Source organism: Zophobas morio, unplaced genomic scaffold, assembly GCF_036711695.1.
Source record: "Zophobas morio isolate AGI-343-1 ecotype UQ-CSIRO unplaced genomic scaffold, CSIRO_AGI_Zmor_V1 ptg000059l, whole genome shotgun sequence".
Lineage (NCBI taxonomy): Eukaryota > Metazoa > Arthropoda > Insecta > Coleoptera > Tenebrionidae > Zophobas > Zophobas morio.
Window position 1 is genome coordinate 205,661 of NW_026972164.1, and position 19,074 is coordinate 224,734.

The 19,074-nt window shown below is 34.1% G+C and overlaps 4 protein-coding genes across 5 annotated transcripts; 3 read left to right on the forward strand and 1 right to left on the reverse strand.

The window, feature by feature from the left end:
• The first annotated feature begins 823 nt into the window (after positions 1-823).
• On the forward strand, positions 824-2,806 carry LOC135143460 (uncharacterized). Its single transcript, XM_064075321.1, has 13 exons — positions 824-933; positions 990-1,164; positions 1,254-1,346; positions 1,481-1,594; positions 1,660-1,700; positions 1,756-1,810; positions 1,875-2,053; positions 2,104-2,200; positions 2,263-2,303; positions 2,351-2,423; positions 2,482-2,550; positions 2,601-2,661; positions 2,712-2,806. The coding sequence occupies exons 2-13, from the start codon at positions 1,027-1,029 to the stop codon at positions 2,804-2,806; spliced, it is 1,056 nt and encodes a 351-aa protein (XP_063931391.1). The 5' UTR covers positions 824-933; positions 990-1,026.
• A 2,206-nt stretch (positions 2,807-5,012) lies between these two features.
• Positions 5,013-5,852, forward strand: LOC135143453 (small ribosomal subunit protein uS11-like). The gene is made up of 4 exons (XM_064075312.1): positions 5,013-5,068; positions 5,146-5,346; positions 5,400-5,547; positions 5,677-5,852. The coding sequence occupies exons 2-4, from the start codon at positions 5,170-5,172 to the stop codon at positions 5,799-5,801; spliced, it is 450 nt and encodes a 149-aa protein (XP_063931382.1). The 5' UTR covers positions 5,013-5,068; positions 5,146-5,169; the 3' UTR covers positions 5,802-5,852.
• Positions 5,853-10,419: 4,567 nt separating this feature from the next.
• LOC135143479 (uncharacterized) lies at positions 10,420-12,219 on the forward strand. Its single transcript, XM_064075349.1, has 9 exons — positions 10,420-10,542; positions 10,764-10,845; positions 10,928-11,041; positions 11,093-11,167; positions 11,221-11,266; positions 11,369-11,623; positions 11,679-11,748; positions 11,802-12,045; positions 12,098-12,219. The coding sequence occupies exons 2-9, from the start codon at positions 10,777-10,779 to the stop codon at positions 12,185-12,187; spliced, it is 963 nt and encodes a 320-aa protein (XP_063931419.1). The 5' UTR covers positions 10,420-10,542; positions 10,764-10,776; the 3' UTR covers positions 12,188-12,219.
• Positions 12,220-14,029: 1,810 nt separating this feature from the next.
• On the reverse strand, positions 14,030-16,849 carry LOC135143480 (ankyrin repeat domain-containing protein 31-like). 2 transcript variants are annotated; one of them, XM_064075350.1, is made up of 13 exons: positions 16,689-16,849; positions 16,526-16,618; positions 16,390-16,469; positions 16,218-16,320; positions 16,046-16,165; positions 15,927-15,986; positions 15,770-15,878; positions 15,568-15,719; positions 15,279-15,384; positions 15,159-15,226; positions 14,997-15,095; positions 14,504-14,590; positions 14,030-14,443 (listed from the first exon to the last, which is right to left on the reverse strand). In XM_064075350.1, the coding sequence occupies exons 1-13, from the start codon at positions 16,743-16,745 to the stop codon at positions 14,243-14,245; spliced, it is 1,335 nt and encodes a 444-aa protein (XP_063931420.1). In that variant the 5' UTR covers positions 16,746-16,849; the 3' UTR covers positions 14,030-14,242. The 2 variants fall into 2 exon arrangements, with proteins under 2 accessions (XP_063931420.1, XP_063931421.1); XM_064075351.1 differs by lacking the exon at positions 14,030-14,443 and having other exon boundaries at positions 14,527-14,590; positions 14,967-15,095.
• Between the last annotated feature and the right edge of the window lie 2,225 nt (positions 16,850-19,074).

Consider the following 19,074-nt stretch of genomic DNA (forward strand, 5'->3'; position numbering starts at 1 on the left):
TATTGCAGACTTCATGAGTAGTGGTTTAAACACATTTAAATGGTTGTGCACCAACGTTAAACCAAAATTACTGGAACAAATAACTTCCCTCTCCAAACTATAATGGCAAACATCATGACTGATGATAGCTAGAGATAAAAAGTGTGTCGCTAATTAGATAGTTATTAAATTATACCAATGCACAATTTATTAAATGTGTATGTACCACTATTCCTTATGTTAAAAAGGTGGGTCATGTGTAAACACAACTGAATGTCTTAACTTATTAAATTGTGTGGAGCTAAAGATGTTTAAGTATTATAAGGATGGTAAGAGCTGGATAAGAGAGGGTAATTATATGAAAATGAAAGTCATAAAAAAAGGACGAAGTGTAGCATTTCGGAACGATTAGTTATGAAAACAGAACAAGAGCTCATAATTAATTAAATAAGCTTTGTAAAAACAAATAATAGTAAAATTCAAGTAATTCAGCTCCAAAGCATAGGCCTGAAAGAGATTTAAACGAATACAAGTTCAAGATTCAAAACGGGGACCCTGAAGTGAAGTAAAAATTTGGAGTATGCTAGAGAGGGGTGACACAATTGGACTTACCCTTTTGTAGCAATTAGCACAAAGAAAGATGTGAACAAAGGTTGAAAACCAGTAGCTTCTTGAAAGAAGATTAGCATTACCTCCGGTTAGGCCGCTTAATCTATGTTATCAAAGCTACAATTATTTATAGAGGAGAGTTAATAAACCGTTAACAAATTATAAAGCTACTTATTTTTAAAAACTAAATTGGTTTTCTCAGAAGCCTAAGGCTTGGACACTCCTGTTAAGCGGTGGATTGGTCAGCTCAAGGCACTGTTTCGTGGGGGTCTGTAACCTTTTTGTACTAATATGCAAAGTTAAACCAAATACATTACGGGTGTATTGCCTTTTTTACCGGGGAGAGTAAGAATTTTATTAGGCACAATTTTAAATAATATTACATAGGATTTTTTTTTTAGAGATTTTTTATTATTTATTGAGAAACATTTGTGTAAAATGAAAGTGAAGGTTTCTGTAATTTGCAAAACGGATTTTCCCATATACTCTCTGGAATATTATATTAATAATCAGAAAGAACAGCTATTATTGGGTGGTGGAGGCGGTAGCGGCCCCACTGGAGTACCTAATAAATTGGTAATCAGTTCATATTATAGTTTTGTTGCTTTATGGTTTATTATCTCAATAAGTATATTTCTTATCTTTGAATTAAAAATGAAATTCAGGCCCTCTTGAATTTAGATCCTTCCGCTAAGGATCCTTTAAAGGATATATGTGTTGGAGATAAGGCAGTGATGAATCTGTGTTTGCACCCCAGTGTTTGTTTAATACGTTTTGACTTTTTTGTTAACTATGAGATTTATTTTTTTCTAGTCAAGTTTTTTTTGTTTAATTGGTAATGTCGTTTCATGTTGAGTTTACCACCAATTGTTATTACAACCATTACACATAGAGAGAATTAGTTATTTGTGGTCTGGATGCTTTTTCTAAAGTCTACAAGCTTCCATCTTTGGAGGAAACTGGAAAGGTGTTTAAAACGGTTAATGATAACCATAACTATCAAAAGGTCTAAATTTTTTTAATTTTAATCTAGTTTTTTTTTTAAAAAATTCCCTTTTTATCATTTAACAGGTGATTAAGTTTGACCTGGGAGGGGATTTTCTTTTTACAGGGTAAACTTAGTTAACTGTTTCATTTACTTTTTGTACTGACTTCTTTGCTTGACAGAGGTACAGATGGTTATTTAAAAATTTGGAAGTACCCTGACTTCGTTTTGTGCAAAGTGATTAATTACTCTTTATATTATATTTTTAAGGTCAACGATGTTCACTTTTTCTCTTAAACAGAAATACGACTTTCAGTTTGAGATTAACGACATGTCGATTCAACGTGGGGGTGCAGCGGTTGCTTGCACCTGTAAAGATGGTTCTCTGCGTGTTGCGAAACTGAAACCCGCCGAAAGCTGCGAACCACTTGTGCTAACTTTTTATAATAAAAACGAAAAGTTTTCGATATTGAGCTGCAGGTGTGCTTTTTGTACATACCTGGTTTCACTTCTAATGTTATTGCTGGAAGCTACTACGGAGCGCTACTGTACGCCGTGGCTTCGAACTTCAGAACGGGCTTTTTTGTCCTTGTTTATGACGCCGCTGGATATCGTATGCTCTTTCAAGTTTGTCCGTCGTTCTTGCCGTAGTCGTTTTTGTTTCTGGTCCTTTCAATCTCGTCCCCTAGAGATGCCTGGGCTCAGAGCTACCTATTAAGTTATGCTTGAGGTCCGTTTTTATACTCTTTCTAGTTGGTCTTTTTAATGCTTTTTCAGTCCCTGCGGAAATTACATGGCTCTCGGCACTACAGAAGGAGAAGTTCTCATCATAGATAATAAAAATCTTAAAGTGCCTTTTCTTTGATATCCCTTTATTATTCTGTAGTATATACATAATTTTTTAAAAGAAAGTTGCTAAGTCCAAAGCACACTCGTGGTTTGTTTCCTCTCTTGCTTGGAACGAAGACTCCACGACGGTTTCTCTTGTCTTTTTCTAGGCGGTCTTTGCCTAATGAAATGTCCAAAGGTGTTTAGTGGTGGCGGAGATTCTGCTGTATGTAAAACGAAGCTCCTGCACTGCTCTCTTGGTATCGTGCTTTGGTGAGTCTTCAGCTCTTAAATAACTATTTGCTTACAGACTGTCATAAGTTTATACTGTTATTGAGCCTTATCGTGACTGCGCTAGCCGTATGGCTGCAATTTTTTCGAAATTTTTTCTTTAAGTACGAATGAAATGCTGATTTTATATAAATTTATTGACTTTACTTTTCTATATTCTACTAAAGTTAGTTAATAGTAGTGGTTTAGCTTCGAGGAAAGTGGTACTAGTTCTAAATTTTTCGGTCTTGTGCACAGCAGTTCTTGATTACAATTCAAAGCCTAAGATCGGCTTTATTTTTTGTAATTAAGCCTACAATGGATTCTATTTTAGACCGACTTTATCAAATTCAAGCTTCCAACTTATTAAAGAGTAGCCTAGTACTACTTAGTTATTAATGCACTTCTCGAAATTTTGTATAAGGCTTGCCTTAAAAGATGGCAATTGTAATTTAATTATAGCAAAATTAGTTGTAACAGATTCACCACGTAGAGGGATCGGTCTGTCCCGCACAATTTATCATGCACAGGAAGGGGAGAGGAACGCTTGCTAAAGACCACTTCCACTCTAAAAAAAATGTTTTATACCAGCAAGAACTTAATTTCAATAGGCGAAACTTATATTTGTTTATTAGCTTATAAGGGTTACAATAGCCCAACATGTTTTACTTAAAACTAACCCCACTCACTATTTATGTAAGAATGAGGCATATTAGATTTATTTTAAGTACAGTACTTTTAAAATGACAATATATATTACAAAAGTTAATGACTAAATAACTATAAACTTTACTTTTGGCTAAAACTTAAATATACCTTTAGCACTTTTTAAATTACAACTAGGATGTAAAAACTAAATTTCAAATTTTTGTAAACCATTCTTAAATCATATTTTATAGTGTTTCCATTAAAGTAGATGGGTACAAACTACTATAGAAAGTGCTATTATATAAAAGCACATAATAAAATTGATATTGCATGGCGTAACCGTAAGAATATGCCGGCGGCTTTCCCCACTTAAGTCGTTGTGGTTAAAATAAGATTTTAAGCTGCTGTTATTTTTTTTTAATCTGTTAAAAGTATTTTTTTATAGTATCGATCTTTAAGATTGTTATTTTGCACTCAGCTCTTTTATCTAAGACTATCATTTTACCTCAATGGTTCTTTAGCCGATCACTTCGACTAAAATCTTCATCCTCGTGCGCCTAACTATGTTACGTTCTACTCCGTTCGAGGGTTAGCGCAATTATATGATTATTTTGAGTTTCTATAGTCCGACTATAAAAGCATAGCGCCAACACCATATAATTAATAAATCTTAAGGGACAGATCACACCTCAATTTTTAAAAACAGTAAACAGCCTTAACTTAAGTATTTTAATATTTAAGTATACTTAAGTGTATATTGACCGATCTTCAAAATCATTTAAATAGATTTACTACGATACTTAAGTATTAGCATATTCTCTGCGAATACGCTCAATAACTTAGTTGACAGTAGAAGCGATGCCTTGCCTTTCTAAAAATACTAACTACGCCCAAGAAAGGACGTATTATAAGAGATAAAATTCACTTACTCAGGTAAAGAAAATTAACATAAAACGAGTGTACTTTAAGTAGATCCCCTCGCCTTAGTGACATAAAAAACTGTGCGGAGATATTTCGCTCCTTATAATAGCCCTACCCGCTCTCTTCTCCTATATACCACCAAACTGTCGTCAGTCATACCGCGATCACAACCTTTAACTTTTGTTTTATAAAACTAACTCTTTATAACATGTAATAAACATACAAACTTCCCTCCACGAGCACAAGAATTAGAAAAGCATCTTCTTCCCCACCCCCTTATCCGCCAAATTTTGCAGCTTTAAGAGTGAAACTATAATTCCCTTTTAACTTGTACGAGTCTAAAAGCAAAGAAACAATTAATCTTAATGGCCAATATAGTCGAGTTCAATAGTTTAAAGAGAAAGACAATAAAGATCACTCTACAAAAGCAAAACCTTATGGATGAAACCCGAAAATAAATTTTGTTAAATATATAAATCGAACAATAATAATAACTAAAAGTTAAAAAACAGTTCATTTTCATACATAAATTATAAACAATATTTCATCCTAATAACTTAAGCCCATACATACCACTTTCGAAGTTCTGTACCAATTTTCGTATGTTGAGGTACGGAGCGCGCCGGAGAGCGCGAAGTGTTAGATTTAGTTGTGAAGCACTTTTCGGAAACCCTCACTGTAAGTCACCGAGGGCGAAGCTGCATGGCGCTGCTTTAGTTTTGACTATTTATCACGTGTTAAACACAATTCTCACCAAAAAATTAAAAAAATTAAGCTGGGAAGGCGTTCCTGGGCTTTTGAGGGGCTGTGTTCCGTCCTTAGTAAAAAGTAATCGTATGAATTTTATATAGTTTTAATTGCTTGTTTTTTTATATCATATCTTAACATTTTTTAATATATTTTAGTATTGTATTATAAGTTAAGAAATTATGTCTAAACGAAAGGAGAAAAAAATTGAAGAAAACGTATCACTCGGGCCGCAAACTTTCGAAGGGGAACTGGTCTTTGGAGTAGCCCATATATACGCCTCTTTTAACGATACGTTTGTTCATGTCACTGATTTGTCGGGTCGAGAAACTATATGTCGAGTGACAGGTGGTATGAAGGTAATTTAATTGGCCTCGCAAATTTTTATTTTGAATTAAGTAACGGATGCTAGGTCAAGGCCGATAGAGATGAATCTTCTCCTTATGCAGCCATGATGGCTGCTCAAGACGTCGCAAAACGTTGTCAAGAGTTGAACATAACTGCATTACATATAAAACTACGAGCCACAGGTGGCAATCGAACAAAGACTCCTGGTCCAGGTAATGTTTTGGCGTTTTATATTATTTTAATGCTAGTTTTGCATCTCTCTTTTGCTTTTACCTTTTATTTTTTGACTGATTTGACTTATTAGAAAATATATTTTTATCTTTTATTATCATAAACTTAAGGCGCACAGTCTGCTCTTCGCGCTCTCGCTCGTGCCGGGATGAAAATTGGTCGTATAGAAGATGTTACCCCCATTCCTACAGACTCCACTCGGAGAAAAGGAGGAAGACGGGGAAGAAGATTATGAGTGTGTGTTATTTTTTTAATGTAGTAAAGAAAAATATTTTGTGGTTTTTAAGTTTCGTCTATTGCTTTACGCGCACTTTTAATTTATAAAATAGGGTGATAATATTGTTGCTGGACTTTATATTACTAGTTTAACGGTGCTTATATTTGATAAATACATTGACCGAAGGCAATATTGTTGGTCTGTATAGAGTGCTCCACCTGTTGTTAATAAGCAAAGGAGGGCTTACTGCTGTAAAATACGTTACTACTATTTATTGTGTTATCAGCCTGTGGCAAAAAAAAAATTAGCTTTATTAGGAAAGCATAGTCAAGGAAGACAACATAAAGAGCATAAAGAAAACCATTTATATACCTTATTATTACTAGTCAGCTTATTGGAATGGGGATGCTTTTAGTATACACTCTTATTTAGTTGAGAAAGTTCATTAATAACAATACAATAATGGAACGTTGCTAACTGTTATTTTAACAGCGTCTAACTTTATGGTTGAGTGGTATTAAAGTTTAAAAAGTAGTTTCGCTTCATTGTTTTAGGACGGATTGATAGTTAAATTTAAAGGTATTGCAGGAAACTAAAGCCTTAATCGTAAGGTTACTATTTAATTACAGAAGCATTTTTCGCTAAGTTCCATAAAGGTTTTCAGCGAATAGTTCAATGTCACCAAATTAGTGTCTATCAGTCTATAGCCCAGTGTCTGTCCAGTTTCTGTGCTCGGCGTGCATGAGGCTATTCCACACCAACTTTATAAAATTGCACATGGATAAAATAAGAACTTCAAATTGGAAGCCCTTTTTTCAAAAAAATTTCCTTGCAGAAATTTTGGTACTATATTACCTTTTTAAAAGGCTTCATTATATTATTACTTATATAGAGAGGCCTTTTTTTATATATGATATTAATTTTTAAGCTTATAAAGCATTGACAAACTTTAATATGCGGTTTAAAAATGTTATAGGTCTACTATTGCTTATAAACCAGGGGCGTAAGTAAACTTTTTTAGCAGATTCTATTATGAAAAAAGTCCTGATAAGCTAAGGTGAGAAGCACCCTAAGGCTTAGTAGAGAGGCATATGCTAAAATTGGACGGAGAAACTATTTTTCGCCTTATACCTTGTTCATATTTTGTGAGATTTTGTTTAATAACTAAAAAAACAAGTGCAGAGGGAGCTAGAGTTCTTTTAGTATAGTTATAACTTAAGTTATGTCCTCATTACACCTTATTCTTTCATTAAGATTGTTCAATAACTGATCTGGTTTAAAGAGTTAATATTATGGTCTGGTTTGTTTTTTCGCCCAAAGAAAAAAATTTAAGAAGTTATTTATTTGGCAACTGGAGAATTTATAAATCGTAATATCTAATGTGTAACCGTTGTGAACTTTTATGGCGTTATTGCCGTCATATTTGAAAAAACAAGGCACCACAAACACGCATGGGTATGACCTTAAATTCGACATCGATAGCGTTAACTTACGAAACTTACATAAGGAAGTCTTGAATAAAATAAACTCTGCAGAAAGGTGAAATACTAGCTAATTTTATTAACTTCACTACTCTACCAAAACAAGATGTATAAGCGCAAGAGAACTTTTCTTTTATCACATCAATCGTAAAAGTTTAAAAATTGACCCTTTATAATCCTAAAAGTTAGAAGTTTGTTTAGAGTTGACCACGTACGAGCGCAATTCCACAACCGAAATAGACTGGCGCCTGCAAAGGTAACGAGGAAAAACTGATTCCCCTTTGTAATGTTTTCAAGATACTTTCTCTTAACCACAACGTAGATACATACGACTAAACTTTCATGTTTATTTAATGTGCCCGAAAGAAAAAATAAATGGAATTAACGAGTTGTTTTGGTCTAAATAAGAGTAAATTGCTTGAATTATTTTTTTCTTTTATTTTTCAACACCAACCTTCTCTCCCAACTACTACTAACCTTGGAGGGCCCTAAGGTGGTTTCGACGCCCGATCGTAAGATCTGCCTCTTAAAATTGATAAGACCTTTAGCATACAGTAGCGCCCTCGAGAGTTTTACCTTCCCTTCAAACTCTACAAGGTGGCTTTCTAGTTACAGTTTTACTTTTAAAGTGATAAGACGTAATTGTTTTAATGTCTTCCGTCCGCTGAATCTATTGTTGATATACTAGCTGCATTGCCTGCGCTTTGATTTAAGTGCTTACTTTTCCCTCGAATCTCGCGGATTCATCGGCATCGGAACTAACTCGAAATTGGTGAGATGGGTAATATATAAAGCACGCCGCTCAAAAGCTATAAATAAGGTATATTGACTTTTTTACATTCTAAAATGACTGAAGTAATGAGTGGTGCTAAACAACACTACCGGCAGAGGAGGCCACCTCATATATATATATATATGTATAGTAGGAAACAACACTATTCTACTACTATCCTTTACCAGTACTATACTGGAGACCAAATATATGTGAGAAGAGAGCATATTACCGTTTGACTAAACAGTACTCTTTTATATACAAAACTTAATGATAACTAAATTATTAGAAGAAAATACTATTTTAGTACTAGTTTAAAACTAGTACGAAAGATTTAGAATCGATGCCAATAGTATTGCTTTCTATGCCACTCATGGAGGAACATGTGTGGCTTGTCAGTCTTATATCAGCATTGCGTTTATAAAGGTTTACAGCGACTTTAGCTGAAAATTTTGACTTTAAGCACAGTTTCAATTATAGTAAGGTGCTATTTTATTATGAAGCGAAAACGCTAGTGCCGGCAAGTTTTAAGCCCAGATAGCATACGCGTACTACGATTATTGCCGTGATTGCGTTCACTAGCTGAGCGGCGTAGGAAGTCGTCCTACTCGCAGTGAATGTAAAGAGGGCTTTATAAAAGGTGCTCTGCAATCTGGACAAGTCTTCTAGGCCTTCGCAGGTACTGTTAGCAGCTGCGCGAGCAGCATTTCTGGGGCATACACTTGTCCGTATTTATAGCAAAAGTGTCACTATTGAATGTTATTACTTTTCGCCCTCCTCACTAGATGCGCTCACCGTAATTGTATCTCTCATTTCTGTTGTACCACGTGGAAATGCTACCTTGCAGTAGAAAGTTCTCTTCGACGGTAGTAGCGCTAAGATTGCAATAGATCCTACCTATAACTAAGTTAAAGGTTGTTATTCTGTTTCTGGATTAGTATAAAGCTGAATCACGTTTTTACGCATAATGCTGCTATGCTGCAGCTTTTGTTTACCATTAACTGGAACAGTTTAAAAACCCCTGAACGCATGTCTCTGTATCGAAAAACTTTGCGCCATTAGCTCTCAATAATTTTACGAAGTAAAGTCACATTTGTGTTTATGCTGGATAACAGGTAGTGCTTTTTTAGACTACTGAAAAACATCAGAACTCTCGAAGAGAGTGGGGTTAAGGTATTATTGTTGTGGAGACCATTAAAATTTTTAAATAATATTAAATACTTCTTTAACATTGCAATTTTATTAGTATTTTTAAAATTATCACAGTTACTAACATTATTATCTTTTTTGTAATTATTATTACAGGTTTACCAATATCATTGTTTTTAATAATATATTGTGTATTAGAAGTTTTGGTGACAACAGCCCTTAATTTTACTATAGGTATTGGTAGCTGCTGCAGCTTGTTATTTTTACGATTTCCTTGTGAGCTAAGGTTATTTTAGTTGATAAGCACTTTGCTCTTCCTAAAGGTTTCAGGAGGCTAATAGAACAAATATCGCATATGCTATTACTAAATAAGAAACCAGTGCGTGCACCAAGTTTTTTTTCTTTTGCATGGCGCTAAAGGTTTTGTATATGTTTAACCACGTGAATATGGGTAAAACGTTGCTAGTATACAAACTGTTATGGGTAAGCCCTCTGTTAAGCTTAGGCTAAGGTCTCTATCTACAAATACTTTATAATGGCCCTTTTTTCATAATCTTTGTTCCGATTTACTATGCTTATAAAAAGTTTCCTCACTAAAAGTTTTACTTATTACTCTATAATTGTTGTTGCCATTATTATTAGTAGTTCGTGTCTAAATGGTTAATGTTCAAACTAACATATTTAAAGTTAATACATTAAACCAATTTTGTCATTTGCTGTTCGGTTAGCTTTCATAAATAAAGTTGTCTTTGAGTTGAAGTTCTCCGTGAAAAGCATAGTTTTTCATAATAAGAGGTGCGTTTAGTCGTAAGCTCAGCCAGAAGGTCTTGTATCTATTGCCTGAATAAACAGTAGACTCCGCTTGTGGGTGGTGAGGTTACGTGAATCGGATCATAGTCTCGCCAGCTTTATTGGTTTCATTAAGACCACAAAAAATTATATAGCTGGACTTTTTTTTATATTCTGTGACATTGCAGCTTTAAATAAAAAGATGACTTTAAATTTCTTTAAGCTTTTTTCCATATAGTATAACCGAATTATTATTATTCTTCTTGTGTGAATTGGCTGTTAATTTTATAGAAGATAAAAAAGGTTGTCTTGAAATAAAAATTTCATATTAATGGCGATTGGTTGGGCACCACAGGGCTAAGTGGACTTTATGGACCTTCAGCTAAGCTTTTTCTTTGGACTTTCCATAACTTAAAGCATCTAATGCTTATAAGCCCCTTTTTCGGATGTGCTCCTTATAATATACGGTTTTATTATAGTATAGAAACACAACAAGAGTTGTCTTTCAAGAACTTCCTTGTTACGAATAAGGATTTATTTACTACTTATTTAAAGTGCAAAAATAACAGTTATTGCACCTTTAATTTATTAATTTGTAAAATGTAGAATTATAAACCAATTAATTTTTTTAATGGTATTTATAGAACCAGCATATAATCCTTTTCCTTTTGTATAATAAATATTTAAAGAGGCTCCGATTTCTTGCATTCTTTTTTTAGATTTTGTTCAGCTTGACTACATTAATTTTTTTTTCGTTTACTATTATATTTACGCCATATTTATTTTTAGAGCAAACTTGAGTATGGTACCATTCCTAAGCCAACTTGAAAAGAAGTTGAAACAGAAATACTCTTTATTGGAATCCATAAAAGCTTGTCTATACTGTTTTCTTTTTAATATCTACAAAGTTAGAGTGTCGTAAAGGCTTTATTTAATACTTTGGTTTGCGCTAGGAACGCGTATGTAAACAAAAAGAACATATTTCTAGAAAAAACCAGGAGGACCGCGTAGAAGACATAGCAGAGAACTATCAGAAAGAAACTATTAAAAAAGTTTTGGAAGAGGAGGCACTCATTTATTTTTTTATTTAGTATAGTGTTTTTTTACAATTGAAGTAGAGATTAAAAGAGGAAGTTAAACTCGAACAAGAACACTTACTCTTAGGAGCCCCGAAAAGGAAACAACAGAGCCTAGTATTACTTAGTAAATTAAATATGAAGCTACCTTACTTACACTGTTTTAAAAGATTATTCGGAATCAACGCTTATTATTGTCTAATACGATACAGGAAGGTCTATATACTTCTTTTATATTTATTTTACCTTTTTTTACACTTTATTTTTATTTGCCATTATAATTTCTTTGTAGTAGAAGTAACAACTTCTTTTTCAAAGATGACGAGACACCATCCAAACTCTCACGCCTAAAAAATATTACGCTTAGCAATTGCCCGGCATTGGAGCGCAAGACTACTCATGGTGCAACTAGTAACCTAAAGGAGGAGCCGCGCTGGCAGCATCCAACTAGCAACATAAGATCTCACTGCACTCCGCGGGCTCATTGTTTTCTCCCACGACAACCTAAAACGCGTACTCTGGAGCATTATTATCATACCTGCTTTCTCAGCGATCTTAACGAAAATGTTTCTGGTTGCTAAAATTAGCGTTAGTTATTAACCTTTTTTCACTAAAATATAATAAAAAGAGAACGATCTCACGTCTGCGTTTGTAAAGTTTGGAAAAATAAGGGAATTGAGAGTTATCCGCGCAAAACGGTTAGTTTAGTACTTTTTACTACCTCCGAACATTATTGTATACTCCAGCACAGCATCGGCTTTGTCACTTTTGAAAATGCAGAATGCGTGCGGCTTGCATGTGACGAACTGAACGGCTCCCTAATTGCCAACGTGAGAATACACGTAACTCCTTCGAAGCCGCCGTCCTCTCTTTTGAGGGCATACAATTTAAAGAGTGGAGAGACCACTTTGAACCAGCCGCCACGCTTTGCGTCCTCGGAACATACATCGGACGAAGTGAGCAGAGTAGTTACTAACGGAAACAACTGCTCAGCGGTTATCATTTTCGACGCAGTTTATGGAATTTTTCTTGAGCTTTTTTTTATAGCTCACCTTCAGCAGCGGTAGGTATTGCGGCGAACCGAAAATTGTTAATTCTCAGGACAGACGTTTTTTAAAAGTCTACTCTGATTTGTGAACATTTTGCTTGTTTTTATTGCAAGTTGTTAACTTATAAATACTTTGCGTTTTCCTGTGTATTTAATACTTGAAATAAAAGAGTAAGAGATTTAGTATAAAGTTTCTATTACCTTTAACTAGATTCCTCGCTTTATTTAAAGATTCAGCTTTAGTATATGTAAAGTCCTTTGCCTTATTATTTGGCAAGCCTTATATCAATGACCAATACTAACCAGCTGTTGAGTTGCTCAGCAGCATTTCAAGTGGGGAAGTAATAAAGAAACAGCTTACCCACCAGTAGTTAATCTTGTAAGAGTATTTTATTGAATTTTAGATTGATTATTTATATAATATTTTAACTAAACCCACCGAATACTGGCTGTAGGCATCTAACTAGAAAGATAGGATATATTGAGGTGAATTATTTTGAAATTTAGGGGGCTTTACGATCCTTTCATAGCGAGATCTATCCCTATCCGCTGGTTACGCCTTAGGTAGTTTTGTACATTTTAGGATTTCTGCTCCTGCTGTTTGTAAATAGATTAAAGGGATCATAACAATACTTCGTTATGGTTAAGGATACTTATATTGTTTTTCCTTTTTAAAAATGTTCTTCAACATCAATGACTATCAGTGTGCGACTAATCCTTAACCAATTAAGGGTTAATTTTAAATTTTTTGCCTAAATTTATTAGCGCCTTTAGCCAGGTGTTGTTGGATACACACATATTGTTTTCATGACCTTAAGTTACTAGGTTATTGTGTCTTTTTTTAAAAATCAGTGTAACATTGAAAATTTTAAACCCCATCAGTTCTATGCATTTTTGTTTCTTTAACATAATTATTTTCATGGTTTTTTAAATAAGGTCTACTTTAAGGGGTTATAGTTGTCAGTTTTTCGTTTTCTGTTCTTGCACTTGCGGCAACGCTTGTCAGATAGGTCACTAGCTGGTTAATTTTTTGATAGCCAAAAAATATTGCTCTTATAATTAATGGGCACAAACCGACGGATTCAACGTATATGAAGTTAAATACTTAAGGAGACTGGGCTGACCGCCGACTGCGCGACGCACTCTTAGCATGACGGTTGAAAGGAGCGCCAGGAAAAACACCATTAATAAATAAATAAATAATGGATCGAGGCAACTTTGAGTTTTGGATCTTTTATTACGTAAAGTTATTTAATCGTGTTAAGGGAACTTTATTACTTTTTGTTTTCCAATTAGTGGTCATACCCCCTGAAAAACTTTAATTAACTGTAGTATAAACTTTTGCTAATAAAAAACCTTACTTTAATATTTCATCACTGAAGTTTGATAGATTATTATTTATTATATTAAAAGAAGAATAACATTAACTATTTTGAGGTAACATATATAATAAATGGATATTTCAGTTAGTTTTAGTAAACTTGTCAAATATTACTTGCATATACCCCAATTTTAAACAATATAAAAGGTCAAGATTTCAAAAAAAAAAAAACCACCTCTTTTTAATAATAATAATAAAAAAAAGCTCTATAACAAAAAGTTTTCGGCGTTGTACAGTTTAGTTTAAAATTACAATATAAGCTATAGCCTCAACAGTCTTTGAAATTCATAACTCAGTAAAACTGCTTAAATAAAAAAATTCTTTCCGCTTTATAACGCGTTTAATATAGTTTTAAACTATTCATTACTATAAATTGTTTTCTTGTGCTTTATAGTAACAGCAGTCAACGTTCTTTTAAATATCTGGTCTTTTATAAGCTAAATATAAATAATGCTCAAGTACAACCAAGTAATGTAAGTTACTAAATTATATTGTTAGCTTACCAATGAGAGAGATATATATGATTTAATATAAACTTGTAGATTATGTAGAATATTATTTTAAAATTAAAAATTTATAACAGATATTTTTTGCACCTCTTCCAAAGAGCATGTTTTTTGTCTCTCCAAATTTAAACAGTCGCTTATGCCAGCCATCTAGTCCTTCTTCATATAGACCTTTGTGCTGAGTTCTCACGAGGGAATGTTTTTCCCCCCTCCCATTGTTTGAAACTTTTGCGCAATTATTTTTGTTGCTCGAGCCTTTACTGAAGAGAGGTTGGCCTACATCCATGAAGCGGGTAAAGGGCGCAGCACGCGGACGGCACGAGCCCTTCGTCTTTGCTCTCCTCGCCAGGTTTTATGCCACGGTAGAGTCTTTTTACATACCACCATCGTTCGCTTTCTTTCTTTTCTATTAAGACTTTTAAGATATTTCCAATTCGAACGCTCAACTCATCTCCCGTCTGTATAAAATTTTTTTTTAGTTTGTGAAAGTTAAGCTTTGTGCAATAAATTATATGAACCTGTGCTGTATAGTCCAAAACAACATAAACTACTTCTGCAGCATGAAACATACGTAGATATTCGTCGAATAAACATTTTATACTTTCCTATATAAACGAGAAAAGAGATTATTAGTTTAAAGTAACGAATAAACTATTTACAAATGGTTTACTAATATACAAAATAATAAGCCCTGCCGTTATTACAAGCGAATTTTTTCGCGTATTGCTATAAGTAAAAGGGTATTAACTTGAACAATATATATTTGGCATCTAGGATTGTTATGGGTAATGGCGTTACAAATTGCTCATCAGAACAAATTGCAAATTTTTATTTTATAATTGTCAAATAAAGCGTTGTGGTCAACCATTAAAAAACCGAAGATCAGAAAGAAACAACGCTTAACCCATTGTTAATATGAAAACTTTATGGTATAACAATTAAGCAGTGCACAGCTAAGTATTTTTTTAAATAAAAATTGACTTTAAGAATAGCCCGTCACAGTCATCCTACATCATTATGGACCGATGTGAGGTCCGTTGGCGTCTCTTGCTCGTTATTCTGTACATTTATGCTCGCACCGTTCTGGAGGAGAACCTTGCAAATCTCATACTAACGTAAGCAAAGTGAGCGAACAAAGCGAGTCTACAGCAAAGGCGGGGGGGGCCTTAATACATTTCCACAGCAAGCGGCGCCGTGCAGAGGGGTCCACCAATCACGGTCCGTGCAGTTTACGTCAGCTCCTGTTAACGTAGAAGATAGCTAACCGAAAGGGAAAGAGCCCAGGGCGGTTACCCTGATCGATCAGGAACAAGACGACATCGACGCTGTTGCTTCCGCAGCACGCATTGTGCAAGGCAGTCATGCCCTCGGAGTTTCTGGCGTTGACATCATATCCCTTCTTTGAACATAAACAAAAAACATCCTTACTCCGGCTGTACGCAAATAGCCGCAGATATTTATTTGCTTTAAGCAAACAAGTAAAACTATCCGCTCTTTCGTAAAAGAAAAAGCCTCAGGATTACAGAACCAACAAGCAACGCAACCGTTTTATAAATTGCGCACGAAAGTAGTTCAGAATTACTTTAATAAAGCCAAGGATGGTCTCCAAGTCATTTGTAAGGGCGGCGTTCATCCAAACTAAATTTGGTTCAAAAGTAACTCGACGATCTTTCGAGTAAAAGTTATCTCTTTTCAACAAGCCTTTAGAAGGAAGCTTAGTAATTGCTTTCATCCCTGTTAGAATGATTTAATAAAAAACTTAAACTCTTAATATAATAGCATACCAAGTTCCTTATAATATTTTCTTTCGTAGAAAGAAGACTTTTCTTTTTCAAGATGTAGGTCGGACAAAACCCTGCGATAAGCGGTATCCAAATGCTGGTACTGAACTGCCTTCAAATTAAAGTTAAGAAAGGTTTCAGAAATTAATTAAGTTAGTACGAGTTCGCTATACTTCTGGTTTTCTAAAGCGGAGTTATTAAGCTGTCCACGTAAAACATTCTAACATAAATAAACGTTAAACCTAATACTTTTTAGAACATAACTAATTCTTGGTTTACAAGTTTTTGTCTTAATTCAGCATTTTCTTTCTTTAGAATTTCGGTCTTCTCTATATATTCTTGAATAGTAGCTCTTTCATCTTCTAAATAAATTAAGTTGATACTTTCGTTTTCTAAGTTCTTTAGGAAAAACAGTAGCTTACATAACTAAAGTACTATAAAATTGTTTTACTTTATTAACTTTGGCTAAAGGAACAAAACTTTTATTAGAAACAGTGGGAATTAAGTTTTGTTTGTTGCATACTCGTTGATTTGCACTGCTTGAACCTAAATCCCTATTAAAAAATATGGCAAACGTGCAGTGCTTCAGCCCCTACTCCGTCACTTTTAAAATAAAGAAGAACTTGGTTAAAGCCGAACCAACAATTATTTTCTTAGGTTGGTCAGTTGTACCAGTTTCTTGCGGAAAACCAAAAGATAAATTCTACTTACTCGAGAAGTTAAGTAAGAGAGTTTAAAAAAATAAAGCCCAACAAAAACCTGTCTCTCAAGTTCTGATTGTTCCTGGAGCAACTCTGTGCGCATATCCTGCATCTTATTAATGAAGATAATTTTTTCATCTTCAGTCATTCCCTTATGCATGTAAATAAAATAAACGATGTTATAACCTGAAAAGATTAGTAGGTGAATTTTAACGATGTACCTCAGCACAATGCGCAACAAGTTTGTCATACTCCTCAGAGTCGTTGCCGTTAAGCATGCTGTAATTTTAAATTAAAAATAATTTTGTGCAGACTTCGATCATCCTTGTGCGAATATTAAAAAAATGAAAGCCACAGCCCGTGTTAACTACTCGAATACACGAAATTAGATGTCTTCTTCGACCAATGTCAGCAACAAATCAGAGCTCGACATTTTTCGAACGTGAAAGGTCATATTACCATTAAAACATCACTTTAATAGGAAGTAACTTTTTTAGTAAAAACTTGGATGGCATACCAGTAGATAACTCAGAGCTCCTTTATTTGGCAACCTTATCTAGATCCAATTATATATATATGTTGTTGAAAAAAAGTATCAAATAGGTTCTTAAAAAAGACTAGCTGTGTGGCCTAATAGTGTAATGCTATTGGGTTTATTATAACTGCGATAAATTTTTTTACTACTTATAGTAACTTTTGTTTAAGACCCTTTTTTTTGTAATTGGTTTTCACAAAATTTTAACAAAATCCTGATTGGTTACTATAAAACAGGTATATGTTATGTTTCAGTGAATTTGACTAAACATCAGTTCGTTATAACAAATGTTTAAAAACAGGTTTCTTGTAGTTAAAAATATTTTACTGTCTCCCTTAAACCAGTTCAGAAGCTATAAGGAGGATATTTGGTTTAGATGATATTAAGCGTGGTGGATTATTTTTTAGAAAGATTAAAGCTAACTTTTTATAGTAAGTTTTGAGAAATTATTATTAAGTTTACTTTTTAGTGATAATAAACTTATGTTAACCTATAGGAATGCGAAATTTAACGTTAATTTTCTCTTTAACTTTGAAAATTCTGGCAAGGTCTCTTGCATGTTTTATTTTACTAGATAAGTTAACCAGTTGATGCATAGACTAAATGTATTAAACAGTTATGACTTTTTTTGGATTATTAGTAAACGCCTTACCCAAATGGTAGCATTAAATAAATGCTTACAAGAATACTGAAAAGTAGAAAAGGTTTAGTTGTGGTTATATCAAAGGATGCATTTCTAGTGTTCGTGAAGTCTCTTTTCAGCCCTCGGGTACCGGTTTTTTTCGTTTAATTTTAATATTTAGTTATGGGCACGCAAAGTTCTTATTCAGTTTTCGCAAGTTATTTCACCATCTTATATATACATATACGTGTGTATGTATGTAGAGGCTTACAGTAAGTGTGCGTCTATGCAGGGTTTCGCTAGTAATTTGGTGCTTACCATCACTTTCAATAAAAACAGTTGCTGCAGTTCAGTTAAAGATTGTAACAAAAGTCATACGTAATTTATCGGCCAAAGATATGGGTTGTCATCGTAGCTCAATGGTTAGAGCGTTGCCGGGCAATCTCAAGGCCGTGGTTTCGGTTCTCGCCGGTGCCAACTCGCAGTTTTCTGGTCTAGTTACGCGTACAACCCCCATAACATAATACTAATAGACTAAAGTCGTCACAGATCCAGTGGTCATGCAACATGTCAATGCGCATGAAATGAAATGCGCCCATTAGTGGGGTTAAATATATAATCAAGCTCCATTAGACTTGAATTATAGTCCGAGAAGAGGTCCATGTACTGATGGGACGGTTGTCAAAATATTGATGACTTAGTAAACCCTAGCTATATTTATTTGAAAATTATTTATAATAACTTTATGTTTTAATTTTTATTTCTCCTTTTAAGAAAACATTAACTTTAACAAGCAGATACAGTTATAATAAAAATCGCTAAATAAAGTAGGCCTTACAAAAAGATGCATATCTGTCTACTTATTTTTAAGTACTAGCTGGCGACGGTAGGTCTTTGGAAGACTTTAAACCGCGTAACCCTGTAGTCCCTTCCTTAAAGGGAGTTAGGGCATGTACGCCCAACAGTATATTCTTCTAATGAGAATAATGACTGTCCCGAAGAACAGAAAAAAGGTGGGAAAAGTCGGATTCATGCTGCCGCCACTCGGGTCACGTGTAGAAGATGGCTAAAAATTACTAGCTGAGGCGGCCGCGGACACTGGGCCTAAGACCTTTCGAAGTCTCTCTTTTATACTGTGTTCGTCTGTTAGTTATTAGGTTCCCACATTTTATTAATGGCATCTCAGAGGTTTTATTTCCTAAAAGCCCCTAATTAAAGCAATAACAATGTTGACTAATAAGTTAGTACTTAACTATATATGTTTCTAAGAAGTTCGTACGTCGCCGTGTTTCTATAAAACTAATAATCTTTTGCAAGTTTAGTGTGTTAAAAAGGTTTTGCTATTTATATAAAAACTTTAAAGTTTCGCGTAGCATTATGCTCACCACGCACGCTTTCTTGTAAAGACCCTAAAGTAAAGCTCAATAAGTTTAAAAAAAAAAACGGGTAG